Genomic DNA, 22226 nt, shown 5'->3' on the forward strand with positions numbered 1-22226 from the left:
AAGAGTATTTTGATGCTCCTCTCTCCTTCAGCTTTATCTGCTGAGGCCCAGCCAAGCCGGCTCTGTTCAGTGGCTTTTTTCTTTTTTTTTTCCCAAGGCTCTTAGACTTGAATTCCCGCAAGCTGTTCCCACCCACTTAAGTGCCGTGGGGCAATAATCTTGTCTTTAAGCCTTCTCAGATAAGTTGCATAAAACAGCTTAAATAACATATCTTTATTATATTAAGTCATAAGGAAAGGTTTCATATAAAACAGTGGGAAAATCACTTAAAAGATGCAACACTTCCAATGGGTCACCGGAGAGAGACAGGCAAGCCATAGGCTACTGGTGCAGCTCCGATAAGATACTTGAGTCGGGGAGCCTGGCGGGCCTGGTTGACATAGTAGAGAAGAGGGGCCCCTGGGCCTGCTCCAAGCCAGCCCTGCAGCAGAGCTGCTGTGTAGCGGTCAATGTCCCGGTCAGTCACATCCCAGAGATTACCCAGAAACAAGGGGCTGGGAAGAGAAGGAAGAAATACAAAGTAAGCGCTCTGAAACAGAATACATAGGAAAATATGATTGGGTGTGTGTGGGGTGAGCAGAGAGGGTTGAACTAATGAGGAACTCCCTTGGCCCAAAGTTCCAAGGGTTAAAGGTCCTGGCATGCCAGGGAGCTAAGATGGGAGGAAAGTGGGGCATAAGAGTGGTAGGTTCAAGGCTCAAAGCTGGGAAAGAACGTCGAGTGGGAGCAGGAGTCTTAATGCCCTAGGATAGGCCTGGCCCCTTGAGACTCACCAGCCAGCCATGATGTACTTGAGCACAATGCCAGCCCCCTCCAGGTTTCCATGAACAGCCAGGGCTGCACTGCTGCAGCCAAACAGTAGGGCCACTGCCCGGCAGCTCAGCCGCAGGACAGCCTGCCCATCCAGGAAGCGGGCACCAGCCCCATGTCCTGCATAGCTAAAGCAGAAGGGGGCAAGATGAGCCCTGACCTACCAGCACCATGTCTCTGCCCCAAGGCAAACCACGGTGGTCCCGTCCTGAGACGCCCCTCCCCCCATCTCCCTGCCCTAAGCACTCACATATATAAGTCATGGTCCGTCAGGGCTGCCTGCACCTGCTCTGGGCTTGGGATCTCCCCAACCACCCCTCTCCAGCCAGCTTCACTGCGGGGAAAAGGCAGGAGTAAGAATAGGGAATGGCATGGTGGGAGTCATGTGGCAAAGAGGGCAGAGGGGACACATGGTAGAATGTGGACTACAGCAAAATTCTGGAGAAAAGGACATGTTGTTTCTACCCTTCCCACCCTCCTTTCTTACTCTCACCCCCCTGACCTGCTAAAAGTGGCTCGAAATTGCTCCTGTGTGCTTGGCAGGTTATTGTGAGGGTTCAGGACATAGAAGGTATTACGTGGATCCACGCCTTGGCTCAGCACTGACGAGGCCCCAGACTGAGGAGGAGACACTGGTGATCAGGATCCTGGTCTGGCCAGGAGGCCCAAGTTCCACCACACTCCAAGCCCCTTTCCATTTCTGACTCATTCCTAAGACCCACTCATGTCTCTAGAGTCTCTGCCTCTGTCTTCCTTCAGGTCTCCCCCAGTAGCCAATCATCCCCAGTCCCACCCCTTAAGCCCCACCTCTTTGATGATGGAGTAGGTGAGTAGAAAGCGGAAGGAGGGCAGACGGGTGACAGGCAGTGTCCGAAGGCTGGGCATGCTCTCCCATGGCAACTTCTGCAGGTCCTGGGCAAAAAGCACTTAGAGGTTACCATCCCCGGGCAGGTATACGTAACAGGCAGAAGGGGCACAAGGACGGGATGGCGCCCATTGCCCATCTGCCCCTTCAGCCTCTAGCTCCTTACCTTGTCTAGCACCAAGAGAAGGTGCCTATTGCTTGGCACTGTCAGACCCTGTAGACGTCCCACTGCCTCACTCAGGAGCTCTCGGGCTTGCTCTGGCTGGGCCGGGCACAGCCCATAGGCCAGGGCATGAATGTCCTGAGGGGTGACAGCACCGGCACCACTGAGCAGGATCTGCAGGGGAACAGTGGTTAGTGGGTGCCATCAACCACTCACAGTGGCCCTTTGGGTGGTGGAAAAGAATTAAGTTCGCAAGCTAACTGCTTCTTCCCCTCTCTGCTTAACTCACTTTCAGCAAAGTGGGATCAGGGTATTTCCAGCCACATTCCCGCAGCAACTCCTGTAAGCGGGAAGCCTCCTGGCCAGGCCTTGGGTCCTCACTGGATGGCAGCAACAGCCCCCGCCAGCAGCCCAACACATACTTCTCTAGGGAAGTGATGAGAACCTGAAGACAGGAGAACAGAATCTTGAGTTAGAGAGGAAGCTGAGTTTCTTTCCCCCTGGGCACCAACATTCTGGAAATAAGGAAATGGGTTTTCCAATGTGAATATTTGTCTTGTATACCTTTCTGCCAGTCATAGAGGGCAAGAAGCTACAAACATTTATTTGCTGGGACTCTGGGACAGTATAGATAAGACTATTATTTATCACTATATTTTGACAAATGTGAGCAAAACCAGTTGCTGTCAAGTCACAACAACCCCATGTGTATCACAGTAGAACTGCGCTCCACAGGGTTTTCCTGGCTGTGACCTTTTGGAAGCAGATCACCAGGCCTTTCTCCCAAGGCGTCTCTGGGTAGGTTCAAACTGCCAACCTTTCAGCAGCCAAGCACTCAACTGTTTGCGCCACCCAGGGTCAGCCTGACGACGGGGGCAATGAAAACTAAAGCTGGGAGGCTGATACTTGGGCTTAAACCCTTTTTCTTCTGTGTGTCTTTAAATACTCTTTTGCCAACTCCTTTAAGTTTTGAGCTCTTGCTTAAAGTCCTCCCCAGGTAACATAATTGTTTATTTCTGCCTTACTCATCCAGAATGGACTTGAGGTAGCTCAGCACTGACTTGGGGCCCCTAAGAGAAAAGACCCTGGCATCTCCTGGGCCCTTCCTAGGGTAGGTCTGCCCTCACCCCACCCTGGGGGCACACACCTCCATCCTATGGTTCAGTTCAAGCCGTCCCGTCCACCATTCTCGCTTGTCAGTACAGCTGCTGTTCTCTTTCTGTTCCTTCTGGATGGCATCAAACTCCTTCAGGGCTGAGCTCAGAGGAAGCTTTGGGAGATGGGGTCGTGAGATCTCTACTTGTCTGCGTGACTGCCATCTTTCCATGCCCTAGCCACAAACCGTGAGCAGCCTGACCAGAAACCCACCCCAGGCCTACTTTGTCCCCTGGCCCAGGATACCTACCTTGCTTTGGTCAGTGGGGATCTGCACAGTGACTGGGGAATTGTCTTTTTCCAGCCGGGTCAGCAGGAGGGTGTTGCCCATGGTTCCAGGCTGAAGGGTGGCCAGGGCCAACACACACACAGTCACCCCTAATACAGAGGACATACCCCGAGTCATTTCAGCTGTTACAAAAAATTCCCTTCTCTGGTTTCTGCACTAATCCCGATCCATCACTCAAGACAATCTGCGAAGTCTTCCCTGACCATGGGGTTCAAGGTGCTCTCCCTTGTCCTAACAGCTCCCTGTGGACAGAGACCTTGTCTTGTACTTCTTTGCGTCTCTCACAGCAATTAACAAAGGGTCTTGCACAGAGCGAGGCACTCAAATCATTTGTTAACACATTTCATGTTAGAGCAGGGAGACACCAGACAGCTGAACTCACCCCTGAAGAAAGACACTGAATTTGCTGGTAACTCAAAGTTGAGGCTTAAAAAAAGAAAGGATTTCCAGATTTAAGGAATGTCTGTTTGGTGAAAGATACAAAATAACAAACAGAGAAAAGGTATGGCATGTCTTCCCATAAGGATCATAAATCTATGTAAATTAACTGATGCCTTAAATGCCTTCATCCAACTTCTCAGTAAGGAGATATACAAAAAAGCAGGCCAGAAACCTGCCACCATACCACTGGGGACCAGAGCCAGGCGCTCCTTGAAACTCTCCTTCTCGGGCTGGGGGAAATGGCCAGATCTCAAAGCTCTGAAGGAAAAGAGGCGCTGGATGCGGGCCAGGGGGACATCTCCAGCCCTCTCCTGGAGGCTCAGCCTCTGCAGCTGCTCTGCCACTTCGAGTGATCCTTGGTGCTTCTGGGCCTTGCTGTAGGCAGTACAGGTAGGGGTGAGCTTCCTAGTCCTTCAAAATCTAGACCCTCCTCCAGTCTGTCCCAACCCGGGTCCCCCTGCTCTTAGTAGCAGCCTTAGGGATGGTGGGCACTCACCTGAGCTGCCTGTGGAGATGGGTGAGAAGCTGGTGGCGACAGGTGATAGAGACAGACTCAGTGACAAGGAAGGCAGTGGCACAGGGATCACGGTGGCCCAGGCACAAGGCCAGGAAGCGGCAGAGGTGAGCATACAGCCCACTAGGAGGGCAGTGACTGACCCCACGGAAAGCAAGGCTCAATGAGTCACAGATGGAATCCAGGGTGGAGAGACCTAGGGAAAGTCAAGACACTTCTACAGATGAATCCCCTTCTTCCTAGTTGATAGGAATTTTCCAAGAAGGAATCCCTATCTCCCATATGAAAAGCAGCAGCTACCATTTACCATGCATCAACTCACTCTGTCGTCCCAAAAACCCTGTGGGTAGGTATTACTTCCATTTTACAGTTAAGGAAACAGAAGGTCAGAGATGTGAAGTGACCTGCACACAGCCAGCAGAGTGAGAGTGCTGAGACTCAGACCCAGGTTCAAAGGTTCCACGATCCAGACTGGGATCCAAAGCCAGAACCACGCATGGACAGAATGGAAAGGCATTAGGATCAAGAGACCTAGAGACACACCCTCTCCAGGGGACCAATCTTCAGGGGTCAGCATATTCACCAATGGCTACAGGGGCCGAAGGGAGCTGGAGCCGAGGGCCGAGGTCCTTGTCGTGTTTCTTATCTGGGCACAGGGTGGGTAGCTCCTCCTTGCTGAAATCTCGTCTCAATACCTCACATTCTCCTATGGCTGCATCAGGTCCTGGAGTTGGTGCCTTCCCATCTGGGGAGAAAATATGACTTTTTCACAGAGTTCCCTCCTGCCATCCCCTTTGTTCTCCCTTTTGGAGCCAGTCCCTCAGAGCAGCAAAAGAACTTCCTTTCTGCACTACCATTGGCACCAGTAATTTCTTCAGCTTTAGTCCCAGGACAACCCCCTAGAAATATATCCACCGTCTACCTCCTACCCTTGCCATCATACCTGAGGCTGAGTCTTCCCCATCAGAGCCCCCGAGGATCTCAAAGCTCATTTCCATCTGGTTGTCAGCCATTTCCTCCTCAGGGATGGTCCTCATAATCTCAGGGCCCCTCTGGGGGCCCTGCTCCTCACAATGTCCTGATACCACCTTCTTGGCCCTCCGGCTCCTGCCACTCAGGCCAGGGTGCCCAGGGATACTACCTGGGACAACCACTGCATTAGTCTTCGAGCTCGAGCCCTTCCTAGTCCGGCCCCAGCCCCGGGAAGCAGAGCCACGTCTCTTAGGCTCTTCTGTAAGCTGTGCCTCAGCTGAGACAGGGTCTTCCAAGTCACTGTCATCACTGAAGTTCACCTGGGATGGATGGAAAAGGGAGAAGAGCCAAGAGGTCCTCAGTGGCAACACATCTTCTGACAGCAGGTGGCGCTATGGAGTCACCACCCAAGACGTAAGATATTACCCTGCCACATACACTCCCCCAACTCTCAATCAGAGGCAGTTACTCTTGGATGTGGAAGGGGGTAGAGGAGGGAACAGAAGATTAGGATGAAAAAGGAGAGGAACAGCAGAGTTAAGGAAAGTCCTTCCGTCTAAAAAAAAGGTAGACTGGAACTAGGTCTTGCTGTGGAACACCCGGGGTCAGGCAGATAACAGCAGTGATTAAGGTTCCACTGTGCCTTAGGAATCTATTCAACAGGGACACCTGCTCTGCAGAACTCTTCCCCAGGACCATGCCCAGCCAATACCACACAACCTAGCCATAGTCCCACCTCACCTTGAGGCGCGTCTGGACCCTCTGTTGTACCCTGGGGGCCTTGGGAACCTCAGGCTTGCTCTTCCTAGGGACGACTTCTTCAAACACAGTAAAGGGGATGCGAGGGCCAGCCTGCCTAACCCGGCCCAGGGGCTTGGGTGTACAGGGTGGTCCTCCACCTTCCAGACCTTTCAGAGAGGTGCTATGGAAGGGCAGGGTAGCAGAGGTCACCTGCTGGCGCCCTGGGCCCAGATGTTTTTTGCTCTGAGTCCTAGAGGGCTCTGAGGCTGGGGGGGTCTTTATTACTGGTGGCTGCCAGCCCCAGGAGCTTGCAAAAAGTTTGGTAGTATGGCAGTTGAGGCCAGCCAGCTTTGCAAGGGCTCGAGTCAACAGCAGGCTGGCTCGCCAGGGCTCCAGGAGGGGTATCCGCGCTGCCATAAACTTCAGCCCTGACTCTAGGACCTTCCCTAAGCTCTTGTCTGCTGGCTGGCTCAGGCCCTCCCATGCCAGCTGTGTGTATGTTTGAGCCAAGATCTCATCCAAGAGGCTCGGGACAGGGGAGGGGGGTGCTCTGTGATTCATAGAAGCCTGTAGAGCTTGAGCAAGGCGCTTAGTGGCTGCGGAGCAACCCTTCAGTACAGTCTGCAGCAGGTCCAGACCCTGGGCCTGGTGGCCCATGGCCAGCCTCACCCCTGCTGTGACCAACACCCAACGCAGACAGACTGCTGAGAGGACAGGACTGGCACAGAGCGAGCAGTCACAGGTGGGCTGGTGGAACAGGAAGTCGGGGCTGGCCTGGGGCTTGGTTTTCAGGATCGGGGAAGAGACAGTAGAAGGTGCTGTGGGGCTAGGCTCCTTCGCCACAGTGGCCACCAGCTCCAGAGCAGGGCCTCTTAGGAAGAGCTCCTCCTCTGGGAGCTCTGGAGGACAGAGGACCCGGGCCTGCTGCTTCCCCTTCTGAGGGTGGACCTTCTTCACAGAGTCTGGCTGCTGGGCAGGCCCACCAAACTCTAGGGAGACAGCAGAACAAGCATTACAAGACTGGGAGAAATGGTACCAAGAGCTTCCTGAATTACCCCAGTGCCTAGCCCCCTGCTAAATGTGTTATCCGTTTATAAGCCACAGAAATTGCTATACTAACATACTGAATATCATTATGGCTTATTATTATTTAGATAAAATTCCTAGTGCTTTCTTCCCACCTAACAATGGATCGATGCACACTTCTGCAGCCCACAAAGCCCCCACATCTACAGCTCAGAAGGCCACATGGCTCAGGAAAGCAGGCCGGCACCAGGAGACCCAAGTCTTAACCCTGGCTCCTGCCCCTGACTAGCCCTGTGATCCTGGCCCAAAACACTGAATAGATCTCAGGCTTTCTCACTTCACAAGTGGAAAAAAAATCTATGCTCTCATGTGACTTCAAGGGTTTTTGTGTGGGTCAAATAAAATACTAGAAGAAAGAGTGGGTCAAAAGAAAAAATGCAATACCATACAATGCAGTACCATAAAATGCAATGTTTTATTACTAGCTTAAGCTCTCCAGAGGACAGCATATTTGTGCTATCTGACCCAGTAACCACTAGCCACATGTGGCTACTGAGCATTTGAAATGTGGCTAGGGTGAACAAGGAACTGATTTAAATTTTATTTAAATTAAATTTAAATGTAAATAGCCAAAATGTATTGGGTGGCACAGAAAACTAGAACCAGGTAGGTTAGTCCTGATCAGGCCTCGGGACCAGAGGTAAGCCTCTGATTTAGAAGGAAACCAAACCTTTCACATAAAGATGTGTTGTGGTATATGTGTGACTCTCGCTGCCACCCATGAGTACGTGGGCATGGCTGCTCACCTGTACATGACTCCAGCAAGAACAGAACCTGCTGCAGGTCAGACTGACAGAGGTCCAGGTCACTGCGTGCCAACTCCAGCTCCCCCTTCAGCACCAGGAACAGGGCACACCTTGTTGGAGGAGGAGATGAGACCCATCAGTGGAATCCTTTGTGTCCCTGGAGATTCTTTCTCTTTGCCCCTTTCCCAAGTAGGGCCATCACATTCTTTCCCGCATCCAAAAGCCTTCACTCCCTAAGCTGACTTAAAGTCTGCTGGGGAAAGCTCTCTGCCCTTTTCTCTTATCCCAACTCATCCTTATGCATTAGGGCAGGGTTTTCCAAACTGCATTCCTTGAAAAAAAAGAATACTGTGGGCAGATAGATTTAGAAAAACATAGCACGCTAGACCTCCCTTTTGGAGATTTACAATACATATTCGCATATCATAGGACACGAGAAGTCCTACTGGAAATAAAAACATCTAACCTTGATTAACCCAGCATTTCCCACTTATTTAGCCATAGAATGCATTCTTCCACCAACCCCTCCAAACGTAACATGTCAGTATGTAGAACAGTTTGGGAACCCTTGGTTAAGCGCACGTGGCCCTCTGCTCTCAGAATTGGCATCTCTTGGACCTTGCACTCACTGGCGTGGTATCTGTAGCTTCATAGTCAGTTTTAGGGCCTCCAAGCAAAAGGCTTTGGCTTCGCTCACACTGCCCAGGTAGCCCAGGCGGGAAACCAGCTTCTTTGAGCAGCTCAGCACCTCTGTAAGAACCTGCCATTTTTGTACCAGATTTTCACCTGCGGCAAAGACAGACAAGACCATCATCACTCAGTCACAGCCCACATTGTCTGGAGATGAAACTGCCAGCACCCACCATCCATTCCCACAGGGCCTTGCTCTCCTCCTCCTCAGACTCACCATAGTCCAGAAATGGTGTCTCCACGGCCGTTTTTTGAACCGAGAGCACATCACTGCCCATTAGCAGGAGGATGATGCTTCGGAGGAGCTTATGGGAGTCAATGAGTGCTACCTCGGGCGTCTGCCAGCCTATAGTAGGTGGGGTGGAGAAGAGAAGGGAGATGATATGGTCAGACTTCCTCAGCTCATGTGAACCAGCAGACAGCTCAGTAGTCTATCTGGCATAGAGAAGGGGCTGGAAAAGGGGAACAGCATCCACCACCTCCGACTACTAAGATAGCAAACACAAAGCATATTGCCACCCCTCTCCTGCAATGAACACAGGCATAGCTGACCCATCACAGAACTCTTCCCTTTGTGCTCACGAGTCTCAGAATCCTTCTCAGTATAGTAATCCAAAACCAAAAAACTCAACCAGTTGCCGTCGAGTCAATTCCAACTCATAGTGACCCTATAGGACAGGCTAGAACTGCCCCACAGGGTTTCAAGGAGCGGCTGGTGGATTTGAACTGCTAACCTTTGGTTAGCAGCCAAATGCTTAACCACTGCTGCCACCAGGTCCCCATAGAAATCCAAGCGCTCACTACTTCACCAATTAGAGTCTGCAGGTGAATTACAACCTATTTGCTTTCCCAGGCATCCCAGACCTACTCTGTGCAGGTTCTGCTAGTCCACACAGCTGGACAGCAGAGAGATGATGGCAGAGGAGGGCAGATAGGACAAACCATACACATTGTCCAAGGAGGGCCAGCCACCTCATTCATTCACCTTGGGCACAGAGCTGCTCCCACAGGGAGACTGGGAGGCTGTTCGAGGAGAAGCTAAGGTAGACTGCCACCAGCTGCAGGGCCTGGACCCGCAGCAAGTACCAAGCCTTAGATGACTTCTGGAGGGCAGGATCCCGAAGCACAGACAGCAGCAGAGAGACACCCTCAGTCACCTGGGAGAGGGAGAGAGCCGGCAGAGAGCATGAGTGAAGTCAGGTGAGCATTTCAGAGCTTGAGATGCCCTTGGAGATCATCTGGCCCAATCCTCTGCTTTTAAGAATGATAAAAGCTGTACAGAAATCTAGAGCCTGACAGGGTGCAAGACTTGGCCAAGTCACACAACTTGTTTGTAAGAAAACTCAGGCCTTTTGGATCCCAGTGGATTTCTAGTCTAGGGCTCCAGTACCTTCCCTGAGAAACCACCATCCCAGTTTATAGTAAGAGGACAGACTTTGTCCCTGAGGAAACTGGAAAAGAAGGAAAAGAAAGAGTATCTCTACTAGAGGAGAACTGGTGAACAATTCATTGCAGAGGGCAAGGCTAGGAAATATTACTGCTTCCCAGGGACAGGAACATTCTTTTTCGCTCCAGGGAAATCTCAGAAGCCAGAAAAAATATCCTGAAAATTCTGAAATCCTTCCAATACCCAGGACCTTCAGGGATTAAGAAAGTGAGAAATACCTTCTGGGTAGTACAGTAGAGTTGACTTTGAAGTAGATCACAGGTCAGGCTAAGGAGCAGGTATGTGTCAGTGGTTTGATCGAGAAGCTTCACGCTTGATTTTGCCTCTTTTAGGTACAACTAAGGAAACAATCAGAGAGTCAGTGGGCACACTGGTGAGGAGAGGTAGCCAGTCAGACTCGGTAAATATCATGTGTTAAAGCATTCGCAAGTAAAATGCTGAACATGTATAATGAAATATTAAACTATTTCAAATACTGCAATTTACACAGGAGTTACTCACTCAATTGTTCACTTGACACCTTTGGGTTAACCACTACGCTAGAGAGTCAAAGCTGAATGAAGAGTAAACAGGCCCTATCTCCTAATAGCTTGCAATGCAGTGAGGGCACAGACAGACACATGTAATCATGATACAATGCCAGAAATGCTGTCTAGTGGTATGGGGGGGCCAAGGAAAGTGACTGGTTCTACCCTTGAAAGAGAGGATATAGAAAATGCTTTAGAAAGGAAGGGATGATTGAGCTAGGCCTTGAAAAGAAAGTACTGGTTTGCTGCATGAAACAAAAAAAGCGGGGGAAAGGTCCATTTAGGATGGAGGCACTAACACAACCAAAGACAAAGAAGTGTACACAGTGACTACAAAATAACTGGTATGGATGTGGCATAAAATTCTCCGTAGCGAGTGGCAAGAAAAAGTGTGGGACCCGAATACAACAGGTATGCAAAACAAACGAAAGAGTCGGGACAATACCCTTCAGGTAAAGGAAAAGCCACTGAAATCTTTTAAGCAAGAAAGAGATAAGATCAGACCTGTGCCTAAGAAGATCACTCTAGCAATAATGAGAACATGAAGTAGAAAAGGGAGAAACTCGCTAGAACATTTTAATAGTCCTGAGTGAGTGATGAGGAGCCCTGGTGGCACAGTGGTTAAGAGCTCAGCTCCTAACCAAAAAGATCAGCAGTTCGAATCTACCAGTTGCTCCTTGGAAACCCTATGGGACAGTTCTACTCTGTCATACAGGGTCGCTATGAGTTGGAATCGACTTGATGGCAACAAGTGAGTGAGTAATAAAGCATCAACCAGGGCATCAGAAATGGTTGGGAAACAAAGGATTAGTGGTAATCTATAAAACTTGATGAACAACTGGTTTTACGATAAGAAGGAGAAAAAAGCCTCCTCTTCCCACAGCTGCCTTCCAACCACTTCACACTTTCCAATACCCCAGCAGAATGTGGCAGTAGAAGGCAGAGAAGCTGCCCCTCTAGTATCTTACCTTCTCAAACAAAAGATGGGCAAATAAGGCCAGATCTCCCCCTACAGTACCCAAGCTAGGCTGGCCCAGTACTCACCTGGGCATAGCTGGGACAGCCGAGTGTCAGGAGGAGCTGAGCGATGCGGCAGGTGGAGCCAGCTACCTTTGCAGGGTCCTCCAGTCTCTTGGAGATGATCCGTAAAAGCAGGAAGACCTCCAGAGCCTGCAGGGGCTGGTCATCCAGGAGTAGCAAATTTACCCCATTTCCGCACATGCCTCCATTTCTACCCTCTGGTCCCCAGCCCTTTGGGACCTTTGACTGTGGCCTGACCTCAGGGCCTGGACAAAATGTGGCTACGCAAACAGAGCAACCATCAGCCACTGTCAGGGAGTCCCGAGATCAGAGCAACAAGGGAGCCTGCAAACCAGCCTACCCTCTTCTGTTTTGAAGCCTAGATGCCAGTCATCGATAGCCAGGATTTACTGAGTACTTACTATGTGCCAGGCACTGTGCCAAGAGGCTTACATGCCTCAACTCACTTAGTCCTCACAGCAACTCTAATCCCAGTCTTACAGATGAGGAAACTAAGATTCCCATAGGCTAGGTTGTTTGTCCAAGTTCACATAACAGACATGTGGTAGAGCCAAGACTCAAATCTAGGGCTGAGGCAGCTTTCCAGGCCCCTGGTGCTAGAAGTATGGCCTAATGGCCCATAGTAACCTTTTGTGTGCAATGTTCTCTTTTGGAGGTTCCTAATGTAGGGTCGCTATGAGTCGGGATCGACTCAATGGCAGCGGGTTTGGTTTTTTTCAAGTAGGGTCTAAGGAAGAGCTTCAGGGGCTCTGTAACGCCCTCTGAAATCGCATTTAAAAATGTAAAATTGTGTATATAGGCATCTATGGTTATATAAGTCTCAAATAACCTAATAATAATTATAGCTAACATTTAAACACTCCGTTAATGCAAAGTGTCTTCCATGCATTATCTCACTGAATGATAACAACAACCCTATGATGTAGGTTCTATTTCTTAGCATCCCCATTTTAGAGGTGAGGAAACCTAAGGCCATGTACTAGTAAATAAAGGAGCTTGGATTTGAACTCAGGGAGACTTGATTACAGAGCCCATACTCTTAATTCCTGGGCTATCTGGCTTCTCAGCAGATTCATAGGCCAAAGAAGGGAAAGCTCGGCTTCTGGTCTGGCCCTTGTGTGTATGGAGCTCTATCGATGCCCTGCCCTGTTACCTTTGCCACCAGCTGATAGAGGGCCGCGAGGATCTGCAGTGAGGCTGCTGTCTGCTGGAGACACCGCACAACTGGGGCCTGCCTCCTTGTAAGTACCTCCTTCCACAGGGCCAGGGCTTGGTCCAGGCATTTGGACTGAGCTGTAAGTCAGAAGAATGGGACTAGTCTCCCTCATCATGGGCCGTCTGGGGAGAACTCAGCTTTCTCCATAACATCCTCTCCCCCTCCACCGACCCCTCCTAAGGCAAGCCTCTCCTACACCTGGGGTCCCTATTCTGCTTAGGAAGCCATGGAGGAGAACCCATCCCACCACACTGCATTCTTACTGCCCTCACCAGCATCTGCAGCCAGGTTAAAGACAATATTACTGTACAGGAAACGATCTTCCTGGAGTTTATCTTCATAATTCAGGTCATTGACTTCAAACTCCTCCAGGTTACTAGGGGCCTGGGCTCTCCGATCCCGCTCGATACCCTGGAAGGGACAATCAGGGTAAGAAACAGGACAGTACCAGCTTACTGCGGTCCCAGGGAAACAACCCTCACACCCAGTTCTGCTCGGGCCCATGGCAGCCACACTCACTTCCTGCATTTTGGCCTCCAGGGTACAGATGTAGAGCCACAGCAGGGCCTGTGCTTTATCGTCCAGGAGCCGATCCTTAGTGTGGGCCTCGGGCCTCACAGACTCCAGAAGCTGCAGGGCTTCCCGGATAGCATCCAGGGCAGAACTGCAGGAGGAGAATGCACTTACACAGGGCCCAATAGGAACACCTGCCACAGTGTCCTGGGAAGGGCCTTCTGCAGAACAGCTGGCCTCACCCTTTGAATGAGCTCCCATGGCCCCAAAGTGAAGGGGACACTCAGGGACATAGACAGGGAAAAAACAAACCCATTGCTGTCGAGTCAATTCCAACTCATAGCAACCCTGTAGGACAGAGTAGAACTGCCCCATAGAGTTTCCAAGGAGCAGCTGGTGGATTCAAACTCCTGACCTTTTGGTTAGCAGCCGAGCTCTTAACCACTGCACCACAGGGTACGAAAAGGGTAAGAGGACCTAGGGCAAGGAGCAAGAGTGGCCTCCCCAGCTATTCCTCCTCACCAGTCAGTCTGCTGGGCAAAGTCGTGGTAGCAGAGCACCTGAGCCAGCTCTACCAGGTGGGTGGCTCGTGCCCATGCCCCAGCAGGCGTCTCCTCAGGGCTCAGCTCCAGCAGGTCACAGATGACGTTGAACCGTTCCTGCCCAGTGTCAGCCCGCACTGCCTTGTAGGCCTGCAGCTCCTCCCTGAGCAGGACGCCCAGGGTCTCCAGGTCCCAGCCACTCAGGCTGTCGCGCAGAGTCCTGACAGACAAGAGTCTCCGTACCAGGTGGAGCCAGTGAAGCATGGAGACTGCCCCCATACCCGTGAGTCCCAGCCTTGACTTGCTGAGAGCTCAGTGAGTTTCTAGTCATGGCTTTAAAGTATAAATCAGATCACATCGTTCCTCTGTGTAATACATTGCAGTGGCCTTCCAAACCCCTTTCCATGGCCTATAAAGCCCTATGTGATCTGGCCTCCGTCTACCTTGACCAACTTATTCCACACTGCTTCCCACCCTATGCCCTTTTCACTGCCTTCCCCCCAGACTGGCTTTCTCAAACACAGCAAGCTTGTTTCCACTCAGGGCCTCTGTATTCCCTCTGCCTAGAATTTTCTTCCCTGAGACATTAAAATGGTAGATTGCTCCATATCATCAGGTCTCATCCCATACATCACTTCCTCAAAAAGGCATTCCTCTAAACCATCTAAAGCTGCTCCCTCTTTAGCAAATCAACATTTATCTTCATAGAACATATATGAAGTGTACTTGTTTTTTATGTCTCCCCAAGTACAATATAAATTCCATGCAAGCAAGAACACTGATTCGTTCACATAGTAGGCACTGAGTGCATAACTGATGTACAAAGGAATCAGGGCCTTTTTCAGACATAAGGATGGAAGGACATGACCACGGATACAAAAAGCCAGCCTATCCATGCAGCAGACAGGTTATCTCCCCTCCCACTGACTCACTTCAGCTGTAGCTCCTTGTCTCCAGCCCTGGCCGCATCCATCTTGACCCGAACCCAAAAGTTGACTGGCTCAGCCATGTGTTCAGGGCCACAGGGCCTCAGGGCTGCCAGCCACAAAGTCACCATCTTGCAGCCCTGGGCCTGCCGACCCAGTTTCTTCAAACTCTCTACATGCAGCCGGAAGCACCTATGCAACTGCAGAGAAAAGGAACGGACCAAACTTGAGACAGGAGCCAATGAGTCTGTCCAGTGTAAGACTACTTGCGTGCACAGATACGCGTACACACGCGCATGCACACACGCACACAAACACACACACACGCAGTGGGGGGTGGGCGGTGGTCTTCTTGCCCCCTCGACCTCAAAGGCTCCAATCTATGCCACACCCACATTCACTGTCTGCATCCCTCCTATAATCCTTTTCTCAGCAAATGGCACCTCCCTCTCCTTGAGTCAGAAAAGCAGGCTATATTTTACTCTTATTTCTCCCTCCCTCAAGCCAGTCACTTACCAAGTTAATCCTTAATGTCTTCCACTTCTTTCCATCCCTAGAACAGCTGCTTCAGTTCTGACACCCACCCTTTCCTGCCTAGGCTCCTGTAACAGCCTGGCTGCCCCGCTGCCAGTCTTGTCCCTTTCACTCCGTTTTCCAGTGATCCCAGAGAAATCCAAAATGCAAATCTGACATCACGCTTCCACTTAAATCATTTAGAGGCTCATCATCTTACTCAGGGATGAAACCCAAGGCCTTCTATGACCCATCCTCTCTACCAATCTATGATTTCATGGATATTCTTAAGAATGGCTTCTCACTCTGGTTGCCCAAAGGACCACTGGGAAACTTTTTAAAAATCAACATGCAAGTACAACTAGATGGTGCCCGGCCACCACCATCGACTGCTCTGACAGGGATCACAATAAAGGGTCCCAGACAGAGCTGGAGAAAAACGTAGAACAAAATCCTAACTCACAAAAAATGACCAGACTTACTGGCCTGACAGAGACTGGAGAAACCCTGAGAGTACGGACCCCGGACACCCTTTTAGCTCAGTAATGAAGTCACTCCTGAGGTTCACCCTTCAGCCAAAGATTAGACAGACCCATAAAACAAAATGAAACTAAAGGGGAATACCAGGTGCAAGGACCAGAAGGCAGGAGGGGACAGGAAAGCTGGTAATAGGGAACCCAAGGTCGAGAAGGGAGAGTGTTGACATGTCGTGGGGTTGGTAACCAATGTTATAAAACAATATGTGTACTAACTGTTTAATGAGAAGCTAATTTGTTCTGTAAACCTTCATCTAAAAAATAAATTAAAAAAAATCCACATGCCTGGGGTTTCGCGTTAGAGATTCTCAAACAATTGGTCTGGGGTAGACATTACTATTTTTTTAAAGTTTATTCAGGTGATTCTAATGTGTAGCCAGGTTGAGAAATACTGGCTTAGGACAAGTGAGTCAATTAAAGAAAAGCATTAAGTAAATAATGAATAATAGTACAGGTGAGGTTTGAGAAACACTGGACCAGATACTGATGCCAACATACAGCTCCTAACACCCCCCTGGCCAGGCCCTCACATGCTACTCAAGCTCCTTCTCCTCCAAAACCCATAACCTCCCTTCCTGGCCTTCTCATTCCCTCATACCTTCTCAGCAGGCACCTCAGGATAGGCACCTGGCTTCGCCAAGCCCAAGTGCTGACAGAGGGGCTCAGAGATGGCACAGGCCTCGGCATACAGCTTGTGACTATAGAAGCTGTAGGCCAAGTTACTGGTGTAAGAAGCTGCAGGGGAGAGAAAAGACAATTGACCTCCTGTCAGAGAGGAAGTAACAGAGAGGCTTGCCTGGGAGTCTGCTCATCAGCTTCCAGATCAGACAGGAACCCCTATTGCTAGGGAATGAGTAAGAAGCAGTTCAGCCAATGCTCTCCATTCCATTAAGGCAAGCCCACACCACCAGCCCCTCTGCATGCTCTGAGTCCTCATTCCTACATGTGGCCCACCTCTCCTCACAAGCCAGTCTCTGCCTAACATGATGGAACAGTTGCAGTTGAGTCAACTCCAACTCACAGTGACTCATGTGTGTCAGAGTAGAACTGTTTTCCATGGCTCATTTTTCAGAAGCAGATTTCCAGGCCTTTCTTCCGTGGTGCCTCTGGGCAAACCCAAACCTCCAACTTTTCAGTTAGCAGCCAAGTACATTCACTATTTGCACCACCCAGAGATTCAATCTCTGCCTAATGCCCCAAGAATCAGCATTTTAGGGAAAATACTCTGGCCTGTCTCTTACCTCCCTCTCCCTCACTCACTGCACTGAAGCCATACTGGCATCCTTGCTAATTCCTTGAACATATCAGATACTCTCCTGCCTTAGGGCCCTGTCACTGGCTATGTCCTCTGCCAGGGATGCTCTTTCCCAGGTATCTACATGGCTAACCCCCTTACATTCTCCAAGTCTTTGCTCATGTCACCCTCTCAATTAGGCCTACCCTGATCACCCTATTTAAAATGGTAACCTGCCCTCCTTGCCCACCTTGAACTCTTAATCCCATTTCTTATCCTGCTCTACTTTTCCTTTTCCCTGTACTTCCTACCACTTTCTAGCATGTTAATAGTTCATTTATTTATTGCATCTGTTTAGTATCTTTCTCCAACGAGAATGTGGCTCCATGAGGGCAGAAATGTTTGTTTTGTTCACTGATAAATTCCAGATACTCAGAATAGTGCTTGGCACATAGTAGGTACTTAATATTTGTTGAGTGAAGTTTTCCTAAATTCTAATAACTTACTCATACAGCTTCTCAGCTATCAATATAGACAGCTGGAAGAAAATAAAGTCAGTTTTCAATCCTCTCTGGAAGGAACATTCATACTAATAATTTTTGTGACTCCCGATATTTCCATCTCTCTAGCTTGGTTCAACCACTGAGAATATGAGAAGTTCTCCAGAATCTTCCAATGACAGAACTCATTGGGACCATATGATTTAAACTGAAGATCCATGCTTTTTGTAAAATGAGGGGGAAATGTATTATGAAGTATAAAAATAGGCAAAACTAAACTACGCTGTTAAGATAGTGGTTACTGTTGGGGGTGGACTGTGACTGGAAGAATACATAAGGAGCAGTTTTCTAGGGTTCAAGTCATGAAGTTACTTGACTCAGATACTGGTTACAAAGTGTGCTCAGTTTGTGAAAACCCATCAAGCTATACACTTATGATCTATGTACTTTTCTTTACATATACTTCAACAAGCAGTGGAGAGGAATGTATATGCATGTTTGTTTATATATACATAGAATATCTCCAGAAGGATAAGAAATTGGTAATAATTGCCTCTGGAGAGGAACTTGGGTGGCTAAGGATTAGGGGTGGGAGAGAGACTTTCACTGTATGTCCTTTTGTACAATTTGAATTTTGAACTATGTAAATGAATGGTCTACCTGGCTTAAAAAAAAGTTATAAATGTTCTTTAAATTTTAAATATGTATATAGAAAGGTCAGAAAGTTGTATATTAGGTACAAATGTTTTCATGAAACAAATACCAAATCAGATTTCAAAGTCAATGAGAAAGAAATTAGTGTCTGCTGTTTTAAATTAGCCTCATCACTTATCTACTAGTGTTAAAGGTAGAGTAACTAATACTTATAAACATCTTTTTTACTATCTCCTTAAATCATAAGCAGCAACTGTGCCCCTCAATGATCAGAATCATCCACCAAGTGCTATTTGCCTTCCTCCTGAGTGATGATCCCCCATGAGGCCATATCTGGACCCAGGGCACTAACCAGTCATGCCCAGATAGTCTGTCAGCTCTGGGCCTGACAGATCCTCTAAGCCCTCCAGCATCCAGACAACAGTCAATTTGCAACTCTCCACTAGCTGTGCCAGGTCAGCCAAATCAGCTACCTGAAAGGACGAGAAGAGTTTGAAGGTAAGAGGAGTTATGATAGGTCCAGGATGATCTCTACCCCTAAAGCCAAAGCAACCCAAAAGCTCCACCTAGGGCAGTTGAGCACCCCCAGACCTATGACCCTGCCCAGGTTCCTTGGTTCCCAGACGGTACCTGACAGCCTTGGGCAAAGTCATAAACCATCACAGTGTAGAGGTGAAGTCCCTGAAAGTGCATTTGAACCAAAGACTGCTGCTGCTTGGACGAGTCCCCACAGACCTGAGGAAGGAAGAGGAAGTTGGTTTGAGGGCCAAAGATAAAGTTCCAACTCGAAGATTGTGGCCCAGAGTTCTGGAGAGCTGACACAGTCCAAAGAGGAGGACGGATATCAGGAGGAACCACTGCTCTCTCAGGACAGCCCAAGCTGCTGGCTAGTTGGCCAGGCATAGTCCAGGAAGCATGCCAAGGAGGAAGCCAGGGCTTCCGGATCTTGCCAAAGACCACAGACTGGTAGTGAATCCATAGAACCACGTACCCACCCTACCTCCAGGTCTTTAACTCACACCAACCCGCAGCTGCCGGATGAGCGAGCAGTAGCTGCGAAGAAAAGCATACAGGCCCAGAATAGCTTCAGGTCTGTAGCGCCTCTTGGAGCCTCTCTCCAGGCCTGAGAGGAAGAACTGGCAGCTGTCACACAATGCCCGCAGCGGTGGTGACGGTGTCTCCATACTGGCATTCAGGATAGCTGATGCCTTGACCAGAAGCTTGGCCACTGCCTGGTGCCCTCCCTCCCCGACCTGCAGCAGCTCAACCCCCAGCTGGCATAGCTGGAGACTAGGGGCCAGATCTGTGTTCTTTAGGTAACCATGGGCCTTCTCCACCGCTCTGGTGGCCTTGGTGTGGTGGTGGCTCCAGCAGAAACGACGGCAGTGTTCCAGGGTCAGCTCCAAGAAGCAGAGGGCCCTCCGGGGAGAAAGAAGTCCAGGAGAGCTTCCTCCCTCACCCACCAAGACTCTGATCACATGCCTGGAGAGCAGGTCATCTAGGAAATCAGCATCTGCTTCACTTAAACCATGCCCACTAGAATCAAATAGTTGATGGGCAGCTACTACTCGACAAGCTGTTGGAGAAGCAAAGTGGGGAACCTCACATGGGGTACTTTCATCTTCTAAGAGTACTAGGAAGCTCAAGGCCTTCAGCCGAGCTGAGAATGCAGCTCGTGGCTCCACCAGGGCTTCTGCCCCCTTCCAAAGCAGAGAAAAGCTGCCCCGAGCCACAGCCTCATAGTCCTGGGAAGCAGCTTGGCAAGAGCACTGCACCAAGCAGGCATGGAGGGGCTGGGCGAGGCGGAGCGCGGCCTCTGGGCTGCCCTGTGCCACAACATTCCGCAAGAAGATGAAGAGAATGCGTTCTAAGTAGAGGGGAGGGCGCTGGGGAGTGGACACCAAGTAGCCATGGCAGGCCAGTTCTGCCAGCTCCAGCAGGCTCCCCAGGTGTTTAGGGCAAGCCAGCTTGGCAGTCAGCTGCTGATTGCAAGCCCTCAGGATGGCATCACAGGCTTGTCTTCTTTCTGCATCATATCGGCAGCTGGGAGGACCAGCTGGAGGCTTGGACAGGAACTCCTAGGAGGAGAAAAGACGTGAATTGGGCTACCAAAGAAAGGAAAAGAGGTAGGGAAAAGAACTAGAAACAGGGTTGCTCAGGAGACGGTTCCCTTCTTGTCTTTTTCTTCAAAACAATGTAAAAAATAATAACTCATGGTCAAGTTTGTTTAGATCACAGCTCCAAGCAACCTCAGTTCTAACTCCTTTCCCCATCTTGGAGGCCACAGTCCCAGGCCCTCCTATCCATTCCTCTGCAGCAGCATGCCCTCAACTCCTCCCTCAGCTCAGAGAGCCAGGAATATCACAAGCCAGAAAACTCCCCACCTTCAATTCAGGCAGCAACTCTTCAGCCTCCTTCCGACTGCTTAGCAGAATCCCAAAGTTGACTCCTTTAAAGTTCCTCATGGCGCCGGAGAGCTAGGGAGGACACGGATTAGAGAAGGTGTAGAAGATTAGTATGGCGCTAAATGAGGGATGGGCGAAGGGCTTAAAGGCTATGGAAGAAGGTGGTAAAGAATCCTATTTGGAAAAAAAAAAAAAAAAACCTGCCAGGACCCCGGGCTACCAATGTAAACTGCCACCACAGCTTTGCCTTCCTCCCAGCCGATCCCGGCCCTCACCACCCCAACGCCCCACCCCGGAGGCCTCCACAGAGCTCTTCAGCGCTTATCCGGACGTCCAGAGGTCTCCCGACTCCTCCGGCAGAGCGGCCGCCGCCTCTCCCCTAAGTCAGCACACTGGAGGGCCCCATTCACCTCCGCGCGTATATACGCCCATGAGTCCCTCCGAGACTTACAGCCCCAGAGGTCGTCTTTCCTCACAGGTCCAGAGCTTAACAGCCAGAGTACTTCGCGAGGAGCCAAAACGTAACCTTCGCTTTTCCGCGCCAGCCCCTCCTTTCAAATATTCCAGCCACCAATCAGCAAGAGCTGCGTAACGCCGGCGGGCCGCATGGTGCGCTGGGAGTTGTAGTTTACCCGCTGCGCTTCGTCGTTACGTGACGCAAGCCGGAGGAGTCCTACTGCTTTGAGCGTTAAAGCTTCTTGGGGCGCGAGTTTCCTCCTTTTCTCAGTCAGGGTTGAGTTCTTCCGCTACCTGTCGCTTAGCCGCTATCAGGAAGGTCGGCCTCGTGCCTTCTTCCCCTGTTTATCTGGAGAGCTGAGGCGAGAGTTTAAATTTCAAGAGAATTAGGCTAAACAACAGTAAGAACTTACTTGGAACTCAGGCGGTTTGGGTTACTAGAAAAAAGGGCGTAGCCTTTCATGCAATTCTTTTAAAATACGGTTTTCTAGGGACACATTTAATGAGTACCGTGGCGACCTCCAGTTAAACCTCTTTTCCAGCCTTGCTCCTTCCATGGGTTGTATGAGAAAGACAAGGATCTGGCGCTGTTTAACAGGGGCGGGGAGGAGAGGTTTGGGGTGTGAGTGACTGAAAGACCTAGGGAACGTCATTCACTGGGATTTTTACAGTCTGAATGACTTATGTGTGAAAGTACTAGCCACTTCCTCAAGCTTACCGATTCGGCTGGCCCAGCTTCTCTTTCCTTCCTCCACCAAAGAATTCATCTCAAAACTGTGGTGTTCCATTCTTCTTTTTCCTAATTACTGGGCAATTCATCCTCCATCATCGTCTTTCTCCGTAGTCATCAACATCTTTTAGAAGTTGAGAATCTAGCAGAGAAGACAAGCTATTTAAATAAATAAATAATAATGAGATCTCCAAAAAACCTCAGCGTTGAAATGGTAATGTTAACGCAGGTGTTAAATATGTGTTAGGGACATGATAGGCATACCTCTTCCGTAGGGCACAGCAGAAAGATGTTCATAAATGTTTGATGAATAAATATATCAATTCTCTCAGTACTCATTTCCTTTTGTTTTCATTTTAGCAATCAGTGTTTATTTACATGTTGTGTAGCAAGTGTTCTAGACTTTTTTTCCTTTATGTATGTATTATATACCTAGTTGATTCTAAACTCCTCAGAGGCAGAGTTTTTCCTTTTCTTGTTCCTCTTCTACTTCCTACAAGAAATAGGAAGCTCT

At 49.7% G+C, this 22226-nt stretch overlaps 1 protein-coding gene across 1 annotated transcript; it reads right to left on the minus strand.

Annotated features, from left to right (window-relative positions):
• Positions 1 to 292: 292 nt before the first annotated feature.
• ESPL1 (extra spindle pole bodies like 1, separase) lies at positions 293 to 21475 on the minus strand. The gene is made up of 31 exons (XM_004373981.3): positions 20978 to 21475; positions 20506 to 20598; positions 19141 to 20199; positions 18752 to 18856; positions 18474 to 18594; positions 16332 to 16468; positions 14691 to 14884; positions 13739 to 13978; positions 13223 to 13367; positions 12976 to 13114; positions 12641 to 12780; positions 11491 to 11625; positions 10138 to 10257; positions 9458 to 9629; positions 8690 to 8818; positions 8412 to 8568; positions 7783 to 7892; positions 5951 to 6939; positions 5181 to 5529; positions 4821 to 4982; positions 4220 to 4433; positions 3908 to 4098; positions 3244 to 3371; positions 2986 to 3108; positions 2128 to 2283; positions 1842 to 2012; positions 1618 to 1722; positions 1313 to 1428; positions 1061 to 1144; positions 774 to 938; positions 293 to 494 (listed from the first exon to the last, which is right to left on the minus strand). The coding sequence occupies exons 2-31, from the start codon at positions 20584 to 20586 to the stop codon at positions 293 to 295; spliced, it is 6339 nt and encodes a 2112-aa protein (XP_004374038.1). The 5' UTR covers positions 20587 to 20598; positions 20978 to 21475.
• Positions 21476 to 22226: the final 751 nt, after the last annotated feature.

Source organism: Trichechus manatus, unplaced genomic scaffold (genome assembly GCF_000243295.1).
Source record: "Trichechus manatus latirostris isolate Lorelei unplaced genomic scaffold, TriManLat1.0 scaffold00027, whole genome shotgun sequence".
In the NCBI taxonomy this organism is placed as follows: Eukaryota; Metazoa; Chordata; class Mammalia; order Sirenia; family Trichechidae; genus Trichechus; species Trichechus manatus.

Bases quoted from the DNA above. Each gene is read 5' to 3' on its own strand.
- ESPL1 (XM_004373981.3), bottom strand. From the start codon at position 20,586: ATGAGGAACTTTAAAGGAGTCAACTTTGGGATTCTGCTAAGCAGTCGG. The intron at 11,626-12,640 runs GTAACAGGGCAG...CTGGATGACCAG, and splicing joins TCTATCAGCTGGTGGCAAAG to CCCCTGCAGGCTCTGGAGGT. The intron at 939-1,060 runs GTGAGTGCTTAG...CTTCTGCTTTAG, and splicing joins ACGGACCATGACTTATATAT to CTATGCAGGACATGGGGCTG.